The following is a 16,139-nucleotide window of genomic DNA, read 5'->3' on the forward strand; positions in this document are numbered from 1 at the left end:
TTGGAGGTACTTAAAAATACATTTACAAGCGTTGTCAGACTTATTTGTTTTGGGTGTCCTGTAAAAGAGCACCAGTTCCTCTCGTTTGGACACTTTTTTCCAAAGTTCTTGGCAGGAGGGTTGTTCTCAGCTAAGTGCTTCAATTGTGTCTATTTAGATGACATGTCTATCCTGTTTGAATGGCCGCGGTTTAAATCAGGAATCAGTGGGGTCCATACCATCTGTTGCAGGAATCCTTGCGTGATAGTTCCATAGAGACCATTTCTTAACAGACCTTTCTGGACTCTCGTGGCATAAAACCAGAGTGTCACTTAATCCTGGCCGTCCTGAACTGCTGGATACCTTCCAGTTTAAAGCTTGATGTTAGCTTGGAGCACCCTTTATCTTTTTTACTGTCACTTTTCTTGGCCTCTCACGGTAGTGAGCCCCCGTTTATCGTGGGGGATACATTCCACACCCACACGCAATAGCTGAATATCTGCGATACAGAGAGACATTTAAACTGATTAAATCATATTAAAACTTATCTAAGCACATTTTCATTTCAAGTTTTCCCTTGCACTGGTTGTCACTTGTTCGCACATTTCTCCAAATTAGCGGGTTTGCTTCATTCTGTTCATTTTTTAGCTTTCCTCCGCATGTTGCGTGGTACAGTACTCCACTGAAGGTACAACTCTGAAATGCATGTATGCTGTATTAAAACGATCATTTCAAGATCACCTTCATGAAGTGCAATACAGGGGCGGGGGGTCACATTATTTCGTTACCTGTAAGTATCCTAATTCACAGGGAAAGATCACAGCATCCTCTTGCTGATGCACATTATTCTATGTACTATGTATCTACATATGTCCTTCACGTAGTATCTACAGTATATATAACCTCAAAGTCAAAGGGCTTGCCATGTTAGTCTGTGTTCCCAATGACCTTTCTCTCCAGAGCTCATTAAATGGCAAGGCGCTTATCACCACAAATTGCTTCACATGATAATTAAGGAGCATCTTGCTGATGCTTGCAGTGAGTTGGGGGGCGGACACTCTCTGGTCAGTCCATAACAAGGTCATTTCCAAGGAGCCACACTTTGCAAGGAGGCGCTTTTAAGGAACACAGTAGCTCTTGGAAATGAGCCAGTCAGCTGTCACTTAAAACCACGGCATTGTCAAAGTAAGACTTAGAGTTGCAGGTCTTCATGTCACCTTGTATTATTCTCCAACTGCGAGTAATATGATTGCTACAGTCCTTCAGGAAAGTGAAAAAAAAAAAAACAGCCTGGTAATTTATGCTAAATAATATATAAAGAATACAAGTTGCTGCTTCTTCAGAAATAGTGAAGAATAAATTTGCTGACAGAAAGCTGCTACAAACCTAAAATACAAATGAGCGAAAATCACTAAGGAGTATACTGTAGTGTTGGCTACACTCATGTATTGTACACGACAATGAGCAAAAATCTCCAGATATCATTAAAATATGCCCCCTAGAGGCTATGAGCTGTATAAGGAATGACATCATCTTAATCTAATTGGAAGTTTATCGGAGGATTTGCTTCCATGCTTGACTCTCCGGAGTTAACATCGTGACGCATATGATTTACATGAGGAAATGACATGGCTCGTCTGTCTCTTAATGAGGTGTATGGCTTTTCGAAACATTAGTTAATACATCACAGCGCAATCATAGTAACTCCCTAACAAAATGTAAATACAGTACAGTATGTTCCTTGGGAGCTGTGTCCCCAATAGGAATAACACCAGCGCACACGTTCACGGTCACATCTTCGATAGGGTTGACTCTCGAATTCTACACTACATTTGAGAGGTCAAAGTCATAACATCAGCAGAAGAATGATAAACTACTCACAGAAAGATTATAGGATTATAACCTTTATCAACAAAATCAATTTGACCCTCTGGGAACTTCTAAATGCACATATACAATTGTTCATCGTTTCAGTCTTTTTTTGAACAGCCTGCTGTTCTCTAACAAAGTTGACAACGGGGTTATTGTTTTTTCCCAAGATCGTCCATTACTATGCCTTTCTGTGACACTTCCAGTCTCTGGGACACTCTAAGCTCAGTGGCCACTCCAGTCTGAGAACATTACATTTCAAGATGGAGAAGATCGTTTACATAATACAATTTTAATTCAACCAGTAAATCTATTGATGGATTCATTGATCAAATTTTCCGTCAGTTCACCACCTTGTTCGAGAATAAAAACATTGAACAGTTGCGTTTAAAAGTTGAGAGAAGGTCAAGTTCGGCTGTAAAGGTTAGTGAATTTTAGTTTGTCGGCATTCAGGTCTTGACCTGGCCAGTTTGATGACTCAGACTGCCCCTCCGATCATCAATTTAAGACAAGCAAGACCTGTGGCAACAGTAAGTGAAGCTAACAGTGGTTGCATAAAGCTGTTTCATAAATGTTGGGAGAACATGATATATACATGTTTTGTAAATGACAATGTTCCTGCTGTATAGATTTGGGGGTAAATGTTGCATTTAGTGGTCGGCCGTCATGTTCTTTCCTGGCAAAAAATAACTGCCATCTGGTTTATTCACAAATGATATACTTTTAAAAAACATATCCCAAACTGATCTGATTATTACATTTCCAGAAAATCCCTACGATTATAAAAGTAAAAATGTGATCATACCATGATTTTGAGATCATTATGGAACTCCAAGCATTCCCTCAAATTAAAAACAGACATCAGGCCGTTATGTCTCGACTACTTGTGAGTCACTCAATTGTTTAACACCTCCCGCAGCCTCAGTTTGATTTTGCTCAGCGACTTACTCATCGGTGCGAGCAGCAGTGATCTCATCAACGGACTGTCTGACAATGCTCTGAAAAACAAGGATCAAATCATCGCTTTCTCTGTGTGTCATCATCCAAATGTGCTCCGTCAATCCAGTGACCAATGATCAACAGATTAGCACCTATGAGAAATGAGGCAATGCAATTTTACACCCCTGAAAACCACAAAACACAAAGATGAAACTTTCCTCTATTCCTCAGGACAGTTTCAAGCCAAATTGATTAGTACCATTGTAAAGGGAGATTAAGTTTAATTCGACTATAAATCCTCCCTTCTCGCTCATATATTTAAATTAAGTAAGTGCAGTTGGATCCAAAAGCAATGAATTGCAGTAGCCCAACTGTGTATATTTTCATTTCGTCACTATGAAGGTGTTAAAAAGGTGCCTTTACGTAGAAAATCAGAAACACAGATCATTCCATAATATATTGTACATTCATGCTCCGATTATATTTGAATGATATCACAAACACAGAATCGTCAAAAATGAACCTAATGATCAAATAGTCACAAATCTTGAACTTGCCTGAAAGCCTTCGAAATTCCTGTAACTTCACAAATGCATTCGTTCGTTTTCCTAAAAAAATGTGTTTTGTAGTTTCTGTGTATTGTGATTGGCATAAGAGCAGTATAATTTTTTTTTTTCACAAGAGACATTATGGGGGAAAAATGCGCAAACACATTACATTGGGACGGAGAAGTCATGTCATGTCATGTTCAACACGCTTATCTTGAAGAGTGACACGGGAGAACGCTGTAGGCAATCGCAGCTGACTTCAGGTCAAAGGTGGACTACATTCATATTTTATCGGTTATAGTGCCTGGATTGTGTAACTCGTTTTATTGTGTTTTATCTGTACATTGAAAAAGTTGGAAATTCCACATCATAAAGCCAACTTATATTTCTTATTGAACTATCGTTAAAAGATGTTTTATAAATACTAGGACGTGCTTCTTTATTACTACCGTTCTTGGCTGATTGAAACCAAGCAAGTCGACAAACACAGCAGACAGAATAGCTGAGTAATAAGGAGATGGCACTGTTGAAAATCAGCTCACTTTAAAGCAGCACAGGGGGGTTAGCGGTTCCAGGCAGCACACAAAGGGCCAACAGGATCAATATTGACATTCTCCTTAGTGATAGCTGAGTTGGCTTGCTGTGTGTCGGGGACCGGACCTTTTGTATGAGCCAGCGTTTTGTGGTCACGGCTGGGGGACACTTACTGTAACCTTGGCCCGCAGGCATAATGGAGGGTCTGAGCGGGCCTGGGAGCGGTGCCTCCCCTTTATGGGCCTTTTTACCGTAAGAGAGCTCAGTCCTCCAGTGGCCCGATTCAATCACAGATCATTACTTTGTCAAAACAGCTACCAGACCACGCTGGCACGTGTGCAGGCCAGCTCGTGTGGCGAGCGGCAACTCGGAGAGCCGGTTGTTGAGTGCAGCAGTCATGGGAGATGAGGCGAGGAGAGCAAGAGAAAGCAAGCGCACCACTTTTCGGACAAGTGACTGTTTATTGCTTCTTATTGCAACAAGCAGTAACAATTAGACGGATTTTCTTAACTTATGGGAAGAGGTGCTATAACGAAATAATAAAACACACCATGATGTTGCTTTGCTGAAACATCTCAAAATGTTGTTTACCTAAATTGGTCAATTAATGCGGAGCAAACTCATAAAAAGAAAAGGATGTGGGTTGTCCTGGTGGTCTCTTCCAACTGGCTGCAAGTCAAAGTTGTAAGGGATACCACACCACTTCTGTTAGTGCCATGTCAGAGGAAGACCAGTGTAGAAAAATGAAGCAGAGGATAAAAGATGGAAAAAGCTGCAGAATGGAATGAAATTACAGTGAAATCCAAAAAGTTCATAGTTTGGTGTTGAATTTAAAAAATAATAAAATTACACCGCGGAAGAAGATCCGTATTCCTGCCGTTCAATTTTGCACGAAACATTAAAGGGTTCTTTATATATATACCGTCATTATCATAAACAAATGCAGGTAACACCATTAGCTCGTGCTAATCTGTGCTAACACTGCAGCTCTGCTTAACTTTTGCTTTCGAAATAAACATGCTTCGGCCGCCACGTCAAAATGGAACTTTGACTTGGAATTGCAGCCAGCCTGGCTGGTGTTGGGTAACAGTGGGATGGAACTGCAGAAGGGCTCGCTCACACATTTTAATGCTGTATATTAGAGGGGGTTCTTCTACTTCTTTCTACTCTTGTGTGACAGTCATGACAGGTGACATTTGTTTTAAAGGCTTTAAGAGGGCTTTATTGTGTTTACATTTCAACTTTAACAATGGTTCATTTCTCTTTACACTTGCAAGAATGGTACAAATACTAACATGGAACTTAAAAACAGTCTGCACAGCTACTCAAATGTTAATGTACAATGCTCATGTCTATTACTCACTTTAAATGAGATTTCCGAGCAAACATGATTTTGGTGGAGAAAAGATGTGGCCCAAAAGGAGGAGGTGGGACAAACAAAGTCTCAGAGGAGGTCATCTGAGGTGATGACGGTTCTGTAGGGTGGGATAGTTTTATGAAACACAGAGGCTGGGCCATTGGCCCCCTCCGAGGATTCTGTCCTGGCTCCAGTTACTGCAGTCTCACAGACACACGCACTCCCACACAGACATAGGAACAGATGCAGACATGTGCGCGCTTGTGAGCTTTGTATGCAGAAATAGAAATGTCACCCCAACAGTTGCTTCTTCGATGTGCTTCAGCCAGTGAAACGGCCTCCGACCCGCCCACACACACAGCTCCCAGTAGGTGAGCCGCCTCAGAGTCCGAACCACTCCGTGACCCCTCCTCTCCTCGGGTCAGGTTTCTGCCTCTGCCTCTCGTCCTCCATGAACTTCTCCTGCATCTCTTCCATGGAACCCTCCGCTGGCGTGCTGATCTTTGCCGGGAAGATATCAGGGAAGGCAAAAGTCTGGCCTTGAGCCTGAAATGCAACGTCAACAGAGAAAATAATTTATTGAAGAAAACCAAGAATGACCTCATCAAAGAACATTGTAATTAAAGACGTTTTAATGATACAGGATGCAGACAAAAAAAAAAAAAGATATTTGGAACGCAGGACTGCACTTTACTCCGCGACATTACATTCTTCCGGTTGTACAAACACTCTTCTCTCCTCGACTTTCAATTTCTCCAACTCACTCCTGGATGTAATCTCCTGTCTCTCTCCATTTCTCTGGTCCTGATTTATTCAGAAGTAAAGGATGGTATCCATTATTTATTCCATACCAATCTCTGGCCATGGCTAATGCATCGCCGGCCCACCAGTCTGTCAGGTTGGTGTGCAGTGTACAGTGCACACACACACACACACACACCCCCACGCACCCCCACACCCCCACACACACCCGCAGGTCAGTGGGTGCAGCACGCACACATCCAACACCGTCTGTCCTTCTTATCCTCTCCAATGGACACCTGGCAGTGCCTTTCAAGTGGAGCCAGACAGATTCTTGCAGTCCTGAAATGACTCCACTGCATCCACGGCCAGATCGTAAGCAGTGATCACTGCTTGGATCGTGTGAAAACCATTAATCATCATAAATCCATCCCCCAAAGTGATCTACGGTTGCAAACACTGTAGTTCACACCAGAAACAGCTTCCACCTGACAAATCCACTTTAATTATCTGAGTCCAACATCGTGAAACAAGTTGCCAGCACTGTATATCAAATATTCAATTTAAATATGTCAAGTATTTAGTTTGGGTTCAGTGAGTAGGCATAAAAGAATGAGCCGACTCTGATGTGAATGTTACATTGTCTGCTTCCAACCCCCCCACCCCCACCCCAAATACCGGGAGAGACAAGCCTTTCATTACCACATAGTTTGGTTTGATTCCCAAGAGGCGGACTGGAGTGGGCTTCCAAAAACCTTTTAAAGTGGGAGAACGAAGAGGGAGCTTTCACTGCTATTATTATTGTATATTTACGCAAGTTCATTACGTATGTGGCCAGGTGCAAGTACATGTTGTGTACATGTTTCTTTCTCAGTTGATATGAGTCTAATAGGCAGCGGCTGCTTGGTTTACCTCAGCTGCTATCTGTGACTTGATAAAGGAATAACAGCGACCCAACTCTTAACACAAATAATAACAGAATCACAAACTATAAACAATTCATGCGCGATGTCAGGTCACACATCCAAAACAGGCTGTTTTTTTACATCAGTGGATGCTCTTTAACGTAAGTTAAAAAAAAAATAAATGTGAGGTTTGTGAAGAAACTGGTTTAATAAGGTTCATTCTGCAAAATGAAGTTATTTTACACACTCCTAGTAGACACACTTAGTACTGCCAACACCTTTCTATTTACATGGCTGCAAGATGAAAAAGTGACAGTGTACGAAATACTGAGGATATAAACTGGACTCCTGTTTCATAAACCTTTCAAATTTGGTCACATATTGTTAATACTACATAGTACATTTTCTATTGCCTTCATTTCAAAAAGCCACTCCTCATCTCGTGGTGATGGATGACTATGTTGACGTTGGAAAAAAAAAAAAGTCTGAATAACATCATACAGAACGTAATTATTTATATGTATGGTGTAAGTGCAGTTAGCACGTCTGACTCACAGTGGAATAGTTCATGGTTCAAATCACGGCTCAGCCGAGTTTGGCTCCTGTGCTCGCGTGGGTTTTCTCCAGGTACTTCGGCTTCTTGCCACATTCCAAAAACGTGCATGGTAAGATAGCATTGCAAACTAACTTGTTCATCAGAAAAAAACGTGATTGTGCATGGGTTTTTGTCAATGCTGCCTGCAAATGGTGACCGACCAGTCCAGGGTGCCCCCTGGCTCGCGACCAAAGACAGCACAAAACATCTCTAGCTTATCCATGACCCTAATGAGAGCAAGCGGTGTAGAAATTGAAATAATAATAACATAACAATTATCAGTGGTCGAGAGCAGACACCTCGACAAAGATGAATCTGCCTTACGGAGTAAAACCCTTTGAAACTAATCCGTGACACTGAAGTACACAAAATAAAAAAAATAATGTTTTTGTTCGCTGGACATTTTTCTGCAGCCAGTGAGAAATCTGTTGTATTGTGTTTGGAAATATTCATCACATTACAGCACGACTTAACCTGTGTGCCCCTCGGCCTCAAAGTGCTCCCAGCGGAAACATTCTGTCGTGTGTGGCTGTCTGCCTCTTTCTCCTTGTGTCGTTGTCCGTGTGAAAGAGAGGAAGAGTGCGTGTGTTTTTGTGTGTGTGCGCGAGGGAGCGAGCGAGTGAGTGAGTGAGTGAATGAATCAATGAATGAGTGAGTGAGTAAGAGAGGGAGTAAATTGAGCGAATTGAGGAAATGATTGAAGGCGGGCCAAATGGTAAAGCTCTCAATTGAATTGGAAGATCTTTTTCTTCACCCTGCCATCATCTTCATCGAGCTCTCAATTGAATCAAGCTGCCGTCGTGTAACACTGGGATGAGGCCCCTACTCCGCCATGTAACCATACCCCTCTTTAGCACATGTACAACCCATTGCACCCAAAGTTTGCCTCAATTGGAAATAAGTTTGTCTCAACTTCCAATGTGTGTTCCTTGCCTTATGGTGGTCCTATTTACAAACATCTGACAGCTATGGACAAACAGAAGCTCCATTATTTAATCGGACCATCCAAATTTGGGGTGGATTGTAATTGAGTTTAATTGGTAACTGACGTTGAGGGGATTCCTTACAGAAAGAACTTTGGTCAGGAATTGGCATATGATGGTGATATGAAACAATAAAATGAATCTGAATTACTTTCTTAGGATAACTGGAAGTGACAGCAGACATTTAAGACAACATTGTCATAATGATTCAGCATCTCACAAGGGAACGGAGGATGAACTTGACAAATGAATGCACAGCAAACGATAAACATTGTAACATGAAATATCAAAACTGCTCAAAATACATAATTTAAGATTGGCATGCATTACTCCTATCCAGGAGAGGTTAGATTCCTGTTTCAACATTTAATTAAAATGGCAAATGACAAACTTGTCATGTGTTGCTCCACCTGGATGGCTCCATCAATACTGTTTTGAATCTACAGTGTCCGACCCACGTCAGGATGCCATCACGTGAACACAGAAGTGATCAGCAAGTTAAGCAAGACACTATGCCTACTGACGGAACACAAGCTCAATCAGTGAGTGACAGAACAATAGCGACACTCTGATTGGATGAAGTAGATACACATTATCACAAAACGCTGGATTTAAACTAAAACCAATGGCACAAAACACCAGCTAATGAAGAAAATACAAACTCAAAATTAATATCACACATACACATCAGTGTTCAGCCCTAGAAACAAAAAAAAATCTTACTTCAGTGTTTCATCTACTCCAGTTGTAAGCATAGGAAGCAAAACACCTTTTATGACACACTGGACAAGCGAGGACCTTTGCAGCAGTCTGGGGAATCCTGCCGCGTAGCCCATTAGTTTACATCTTTACTGGTTTGTTCACTTTTATCGTCGGTTTCTAAGGTGCATTAGTTAATTCAGGAAAACGGCCCTAAATCTAATCAAGGTTCAAATCCAGCGTGCAAATGCAGAGAACGACGGGAAAGGAAAAGAAGTGGAAAGACACACACAAAGAACAGCTTTGTACTATATGACCTTTACTTCTAATTTCCCACAAAATGCCCATGAAGTAGAAAAATAGCTTTTGGAGGGAAAATGGTTTTGTGTATTCAAAGTCTAATATTTTTTCCTTATGAAAAAAAAAAAAAAAAAAAAAAACGAAGCAAAGAAAATGCTGCGTGTCCGGCAGCCTTGGAATGCATGTGAAATCAATACGAGGAAAATGTGAGCAGGGTGAGTCTTCTATTATTCATAGGCTGAGATTTAAGTATGAAATATGGAAGACATAGTTGTTCTGACTTGATGTGTTAAAATGTCCTTGATAAAAAGAGGAAGGTGCTCGTGCATGTCTCTCTTCCGCTTTTTGTCTGAATAAAACATCGTGGCACAGTCATCTGCTGTGAGTACAAAAGATTGATTCAACCTGCTGCTTTGAGAGAAAAATCATTAAGCGGTAACACCAGTATCAGATCATCTCAGATGAGCCAGGAGATGAAATGACCATGACATTACCTACTTGCTTCATATCGCAACAACATTTTTCAAACGTCTGTAATGACACCTCAATGGTGTTTGAAAATAATCTGACATCATGGGCACAGATAATCAAAGACAATAAAACCAAATACATGAAAAATAGAAAACGTCCAGAGTGTGAGATTGTCAGTCTTTGCTTTGTCGTGTCTCAAAACCTCTGAGCACTTGTTGAGCTCAATCAGATGTGAATGAGGGCTGGGCTTACGTACTCCAGCTTCTTGGGTGACCGCACATGACCGAATTTCTGAATAAAGGAACTCTCGCTGAGGTCAGAGCGTTTTAAGAAGGCTTTAAACAGTCTGACAATGCGACTGACTTTATATCAATTGTTGAGGGGGCGGATTATCCAAAAGCCTCTTGAGAGAAATTGCATCCTCAAGGTAGTTCATTAAATAAATGCAACCAATTGTTGGTGGTCTGGCCTCTAACTTCGACTATATCTGAAATAGAGGTGTTGACGAACACGGTGAGAAATCTCTTGAGGCAGCGGGTCTTGTGGCCGTGGTGGCTGTGTGGTGGGATGAATCATACCAGAGTAGACATTTTGACAACTGATGGAGTGTGCGGGTGTTTGCTGTGTTTATGTGTGTGAGTGAGAGCGACAGAAGGTATGCAAGTTGTGGTTTAATCCAGTTTTCACCACACGGTAGGAGAGTCTGGCGGACTACAGAAGGAGACCACAGTGGTGAGGTTCCAGGGATTAGAGCTGGGGGCGACCCCAGTCTCATTGAGAGCATGTGCAGTGTACGTTGTTGCGTGCGTCTCGGGAGGGTGTGTGTGAGTGAGTCCTTGAAACCTATTCATCTTGCGTGGGCTGAGCGTGCATCATTCCCCCTTTTTAAAGAAGTGATGACTGAAAATGAAATGTATACAGAGACATTTTCTTATTTTTGACTTCTGACCAATACCGCAAACTAAAAAAGGACAGTATTAGGAGCCATCACGTACAATATTTGCAAGTCAGCTTTTTTGGGCCTAACCACAGGTGAAAAATCGACCTTTTAATTTTCTCTTTAGTTAAGGTAACATTACCCGATTGCTTAAAAGAGCCGAAAGTCAGATGGCCTCACAAGTAGCTTGTTGATTGGACACATTTTGTCATCTTGCAAGATTTCAGATTTTGGCAAGGAAGAAGATGAGGGAATCAACAATTCCAGTTCTTTACTTGTCATGATCGCTGCGTCCTGCACTAGACAAAAGAAATAGCTCGCTAACAAAAGCTGATTACTGCGGGGTGTCCAGGCAGAGTTCCACATATTGTTACCATTGGCTTTCCGACTATGAAATGCTCTCGCTCTCTGACATCAACAGCTGGTTGCTTATTCTAGTTTTTATTTTAGAAATTATTTCTAAAAATGGTAACACAATAGGCAACCTGTTCGTAACATGTAACAGCACAACTGTTGTAACTTTGTAGTGACTCCATATTGTATTCCCATCAAAGCTTGTTCTCTGCTGGCAAAAAAAAAAAAAGTTCAACAGTTAACCAGACTTTCCCCAACCAAATTTTCTCTCAAGGAAAAATTGGTAACTTTGTTAGGATTGCTTCTGTGGTTTTGCTATGTAAAGATCATCGGATAAGTACTGTGGTACCTACAACCGAAGAGCAGTGACAGTATTTAATTATTAGTTGATTATGTAAACAAAGACTTCTTTTAACAGCACGTTTGTATTTATGAATAGAATTATAATATATGGATTATTTATTCATATAGTGGTAGTAGTTGTTACTTCTCTGCTGACACATTTATATTCCTAGTGCTTATTCCTTTCTCAACTGTTTAGGTTGATACACGTACAGTTTTATGCAACAATTTTGCCGACTATTCTTGCTGATGTTCAAAAATTCACACCTGCGGTATCCCATTATTCAAGTACAAATTCCATTCACAGTTGCATGTACAGTATCGCTATTAAATAGCAATGCACAAGCATTCATTTGGCATTTGTTTAGGATGTTCTCACTCACTGTTTTTTTGTGGATGTTTTCCAGATACTTTCGGTTAGTTCCACATTCCAAAAACATGCATGTGTGAATAGTTATTAGTTCATCCATCTATCCATTATCCAAGCCACTTCTCCTCACAAAGGGCCGTGGGGGTGTTGGAGCCTATCCCGGCTGTCTTCGAGCAGCAGGCGGTGTACACCCTCAACTGGTTGCCTGTCAAGCAATCAACCATTCACACTCACGATCACACCTAGGGGCAATTTAGGGTGATCAATTAACCTACCAAGCATGTTTTTAGAATGTGGGAGGACACCGGAGAGCCTGGAGAACACAGGCAGGCACGGGAAGAACACACTCCACACTAGGGCTGCCAAAAACAATTATTTTGGTAGTCGACTAATCACTAACAGTAAGTGCGATTAGTCGACTAATCGGATCATATGTAAATTGCGGCATGTTGCACCGGCAAGCAGCTGCTCTTATATGACCATAATTAGTTTACTAACTTGATTCTTTATCTCTGTACAAATTAATGAGATGATACAACAACATTCAACTTTGATTAAACTTCGCAGCTCGCATGCATGTGCTAACATGGCTAGCGTGCAGACACAACTGAATGCATTAGGAATAAAAATAAAATATATAAAAATTCTACATTTGTGATTGCTAAAAACTATAAAGTTTATCGGTTTTAACATTAAATATCTTGTCATTGTAGTGTGTTTATTTAAATATACGGTGAACATGATTTGCAAATTTTATGCAATCTGATCTTATTTATAATTTATGTCCCAACTTCTATGGAGTTGGGATCGTCTTAGTGCTAACAGCACAATGCAGGCAAATGTCACGTGCCGAGTCAAATGTTATTTTAGTCTATGCTGCGAGCTGCAAACAATAAATGGCCATGGTTGGCCACCTCAAAATTGACATTGAGAATCCTTTAGAAAGGGAATTAAAACAACAAACTCAATTGTTATGTTTTGAACTCAGTCATTTGTACCCCTGACAGAATAATATAATGTAATGTAAGATAATGAAATGCTTAATATACCCAGTGGCTATGCGAATGCCAATATTTCAAAGTACAGTCTAGAGTGCGACCTGTGCGGGAAATGAATAGCAATAGTGTGAGGTACTAGACAAAAATGGCGGAGCTCCAGTTAAAAGAAAAAATACATGGGAGGTGGAATTTCTGATTGGCTAATAACTTTAGAGATTCCCCAGCCACATTGACTGATGATAAAAAAAGATAATGACAAAATGTGGTCTTGTCGTTGACATACGTCACAAAGGACCCATCTATATGGTAGAGTAATTATGCTTTAGGGTTTCATATTCCGATATTTGTTACTAGCTACCTATACTTAGTAATGCAATTCAAGAACAATAGTTTTAAAGTAATGTAATTTGATTACTTTAAGATTACAAAATACCAACAACAAAAAAGCGATATATAATTATCTTCATTTGTCTGGTCTTTTCTGTTATTTGGATCTTGGTCTCTCTCCCCAATCCATTAAAAAATATAAACGTACAAAAATGAGGTGCATCCTGCTCACTAGTGTTAATGCAATCCTGCAATTATAATCAAAGGATTTAATTAATCCACCAGTCATCTGATTATATTGTAACTGTAATGGAATACAGCCATCCATTATCTGTACCGCTTCTCCTCACAAGGGTCGCGGGGGGTGCTGGAGCCTATCCCGGCTATCTTCGGGCAGTAGGCGAGGGACACCCTGAACTGGTTGCCAGCCAATCGCAGGGCACACATAGACGAACAACCATCCGCGCTCACACTCATACCTATGGGCAATTTTGGAGTGTCGTATCAACCTGTCATGCATGTTTTTGGAATGTGGGAGGAAACCAGAGTACCCAGAGGAAACCCACGCATGCTCGGGGAGAACATTCAAAATCCACAGAGGAAGGCCGAAGCTGGAATCAAACCCATGACCTCCGCATTGTGAGGCCCTCATGCTAACCAGTCGGGCCACCGTGTCGCCTAATGGAATATAGTCACATTTTTTCTCACATTTTCTGTTACTCTCCGAGGATGCTTTCAAATGAGATTAAAGTGAAGATAAAATTAACTCGTGACCTTCGTGAGGATAAGCGGTTCGGATAATGCATGGATGGATATGTACTATAAATCTGCAAAGACCAAACAAATCAATCCCGCAAACAGGTTTTTGCACACATACTTAGTACGCCATTACAATATTAGTACAAGACCAACATTGACCTGCAATTGAATGTTTATTTGCATAATATACAATTGAGTACTTTTTTTTTTTGCATCTACAGAAAAGAAACGACTGAGGAGAAATTGGAAAGGAAGGAAAGTAATGTAAAAGTTTGAGAGATGTGGCCAGATGACTGTAAACAGCTTCAGCAGCCAGGCCTCTGGGTGGCCCACACATTCACTCTTACTTTCTCAATGACACAGAGAAACACAATCACACTCAGAATCTCTCTTCACTGTTGATTCTCATTCCAGACCTCAGTCCTACAATCCAAAAACAGAGGAGTGAGGGACAGATGTGAACACGAGGAAGTGGTGGTGTGTGCGTGTGCGTTCATGCGTGCGTGTGGTGGGGGTAGTTTGTGGTGAAGGTTGTCCCCTGCACAAAATCTGATTCAAATTAGTTCTGAAGAAAATATTTCATCTTCCACATTTGCTGTAACCATCATAAGAAAATATGACCACCAGTGAGGTCATTTGGAGGTGCTCCAGTGTGTCAAAACAGTCTCGGATAGAAGAGGGAGGTCTGGAAAGGTCACATGAGGTTTCTCTGTTGACACTGATTCAGATGTTTGGGTCATCAACTGCTTTGTGAGTTTTAACGCAGAAACTGACTGTCAGAGAATACCAACGTTTAATTTTTGATTATCTAAGAATACCTTCACTAAATGTAACAAAGCTATCTATCTTGTAAATGAAGTCATTTATTAGTACAGCTGTTGTTTTAAGCCACTAGGGCATCCAATATGTCAAGTGTACAATTCAAACAAGCAATTACAGTGCAGACGTCTGCCAAAGTTTAGACGTTTGGCACCCGTGATATCGCTGAGAGTCCTTAATAAAAAATGTAAAGTGTGTACATATTAGGTCAAGTTTTATTCTGATCTAGTACAGTGATGGGTTCAGATACTAGTATAATATACTCAGTACATCATCGTTCCCAATTGAAATCAATGGAATTGGCATTTATTCATTCCCGTTTAAGTAAGATTTATATCTCTACAATATGCATATATTTTAGAGCTGAATTATTTGATTGTGTTCAATTCTATGCTTGAAGACTCATTTTTTGAAGAATTGTTCATTATCTTCCAAACTGCGCTAAATAATGAAGTGATGTTTGCGCTCGCAAGTCAAAGAAAAGCAAAAGAAAAATAATAATAATAATATTTAAACAATCGGCCAAACGACAGCTCATATATCGGAAAAAAAAATCATAAGTTAGGTCAAGCTTTGGAGAAGTGTTAGTTTGTACATTTAACCAGGTTGCTTTAATATTATCTAATTCCATCTCAAACTGACTCAAAAAAAGGCTTATCATCGTTCACCCTAAAAGAGCCGTTAAAAAAATGACTTTTTCGCGAACACTAATGTAAAATCAAACCATCACTATCACGAAGCTGTCGTCATGGTCGTTGCGGCTCTACTGAAACCATAGATATATTTCATCCCAGAGCACACAGCAAGAAGTGACGGCACGACCACTACAGATCTCTTTCCCTCAACAGGGGAAACGGAGAGAGGAAGAAAAATATCACAGTCGATATAACTGAAAGTCGCTAGTTTTGGCGCTTCATCGGAGAAAATAAATCCTTACTTTGGTTTGAGAAGTCAGTAAATCTTGCAACAAACTCATATGGAAACATTGGGCAGCAGAACTGTTCTAAGGGAACAAGCAATTTGATTGGATGCTAGCGTCACATGAGGCGCTGTGCCGGCTACAAGCAAAGATGAAGCAGGAACAAGCTGCAGCTTAATGTTGCACATTGAAGGCAGCTGAAAACCGGCATGTCTGTTGAACCCGTTTGCGCACTAAATCAGACCGGATGGGTAATATGCAGGGCTCCCACTAATCAAAACAACTACATTCAGTGTAATGATTAGTGGTATTTTAATCATTTGTTTTTATGCGTTTCTATGCCTTTACATAAAATTGATCCACAAAAAAGTTTGCCGACCACTGGAATGTGTTG

General features: G+C 40.7%; 1 protein-coding gene across 1 annotated transcript in view; it reads right to left on the reverse strand.

Annotated features, from left to right (window-relative positions):
• Positions 1-5,044: 5,044 nt before the first annotated feature.
• Positions 5,045-16,139, reverse strand: part of mrpl23 (mitochondrial ribosomal protein L23) — a 44,825-nt gene continuing 33,730 nt past the window's right edge. Inside the window, exon 5 of the mRNA XM_088299555.1 lies at positions 5,045-5,772. Coding sequence (XP_088155681.1) covers positions 5,608-5,772 — 165 coding nt within the window. The 3' untranslated portion in view covers positions 5,045-5,607. The remainder of the gene's footprint in view (positions 5,773-16,139) is intronic.

This window comes from Idiotropiscis lumnitzeri, chromosome 6, assembly GCF_059441095.1.
Source record: "Idiotropiscis lumnitzeri isolate Australia: NSW breed Sydney's pygmy pipehorse chromosome 6, RoL_Ilum_1.0, whole genome shotgun sequence".
Lineage (NCBI taxonomy): Eukaryota > Metazoa > Chordata > Actinopteri > Syngnathiformes > Syngnathidae > Idiotropiscis > Idiotropiscis lumnitzeri.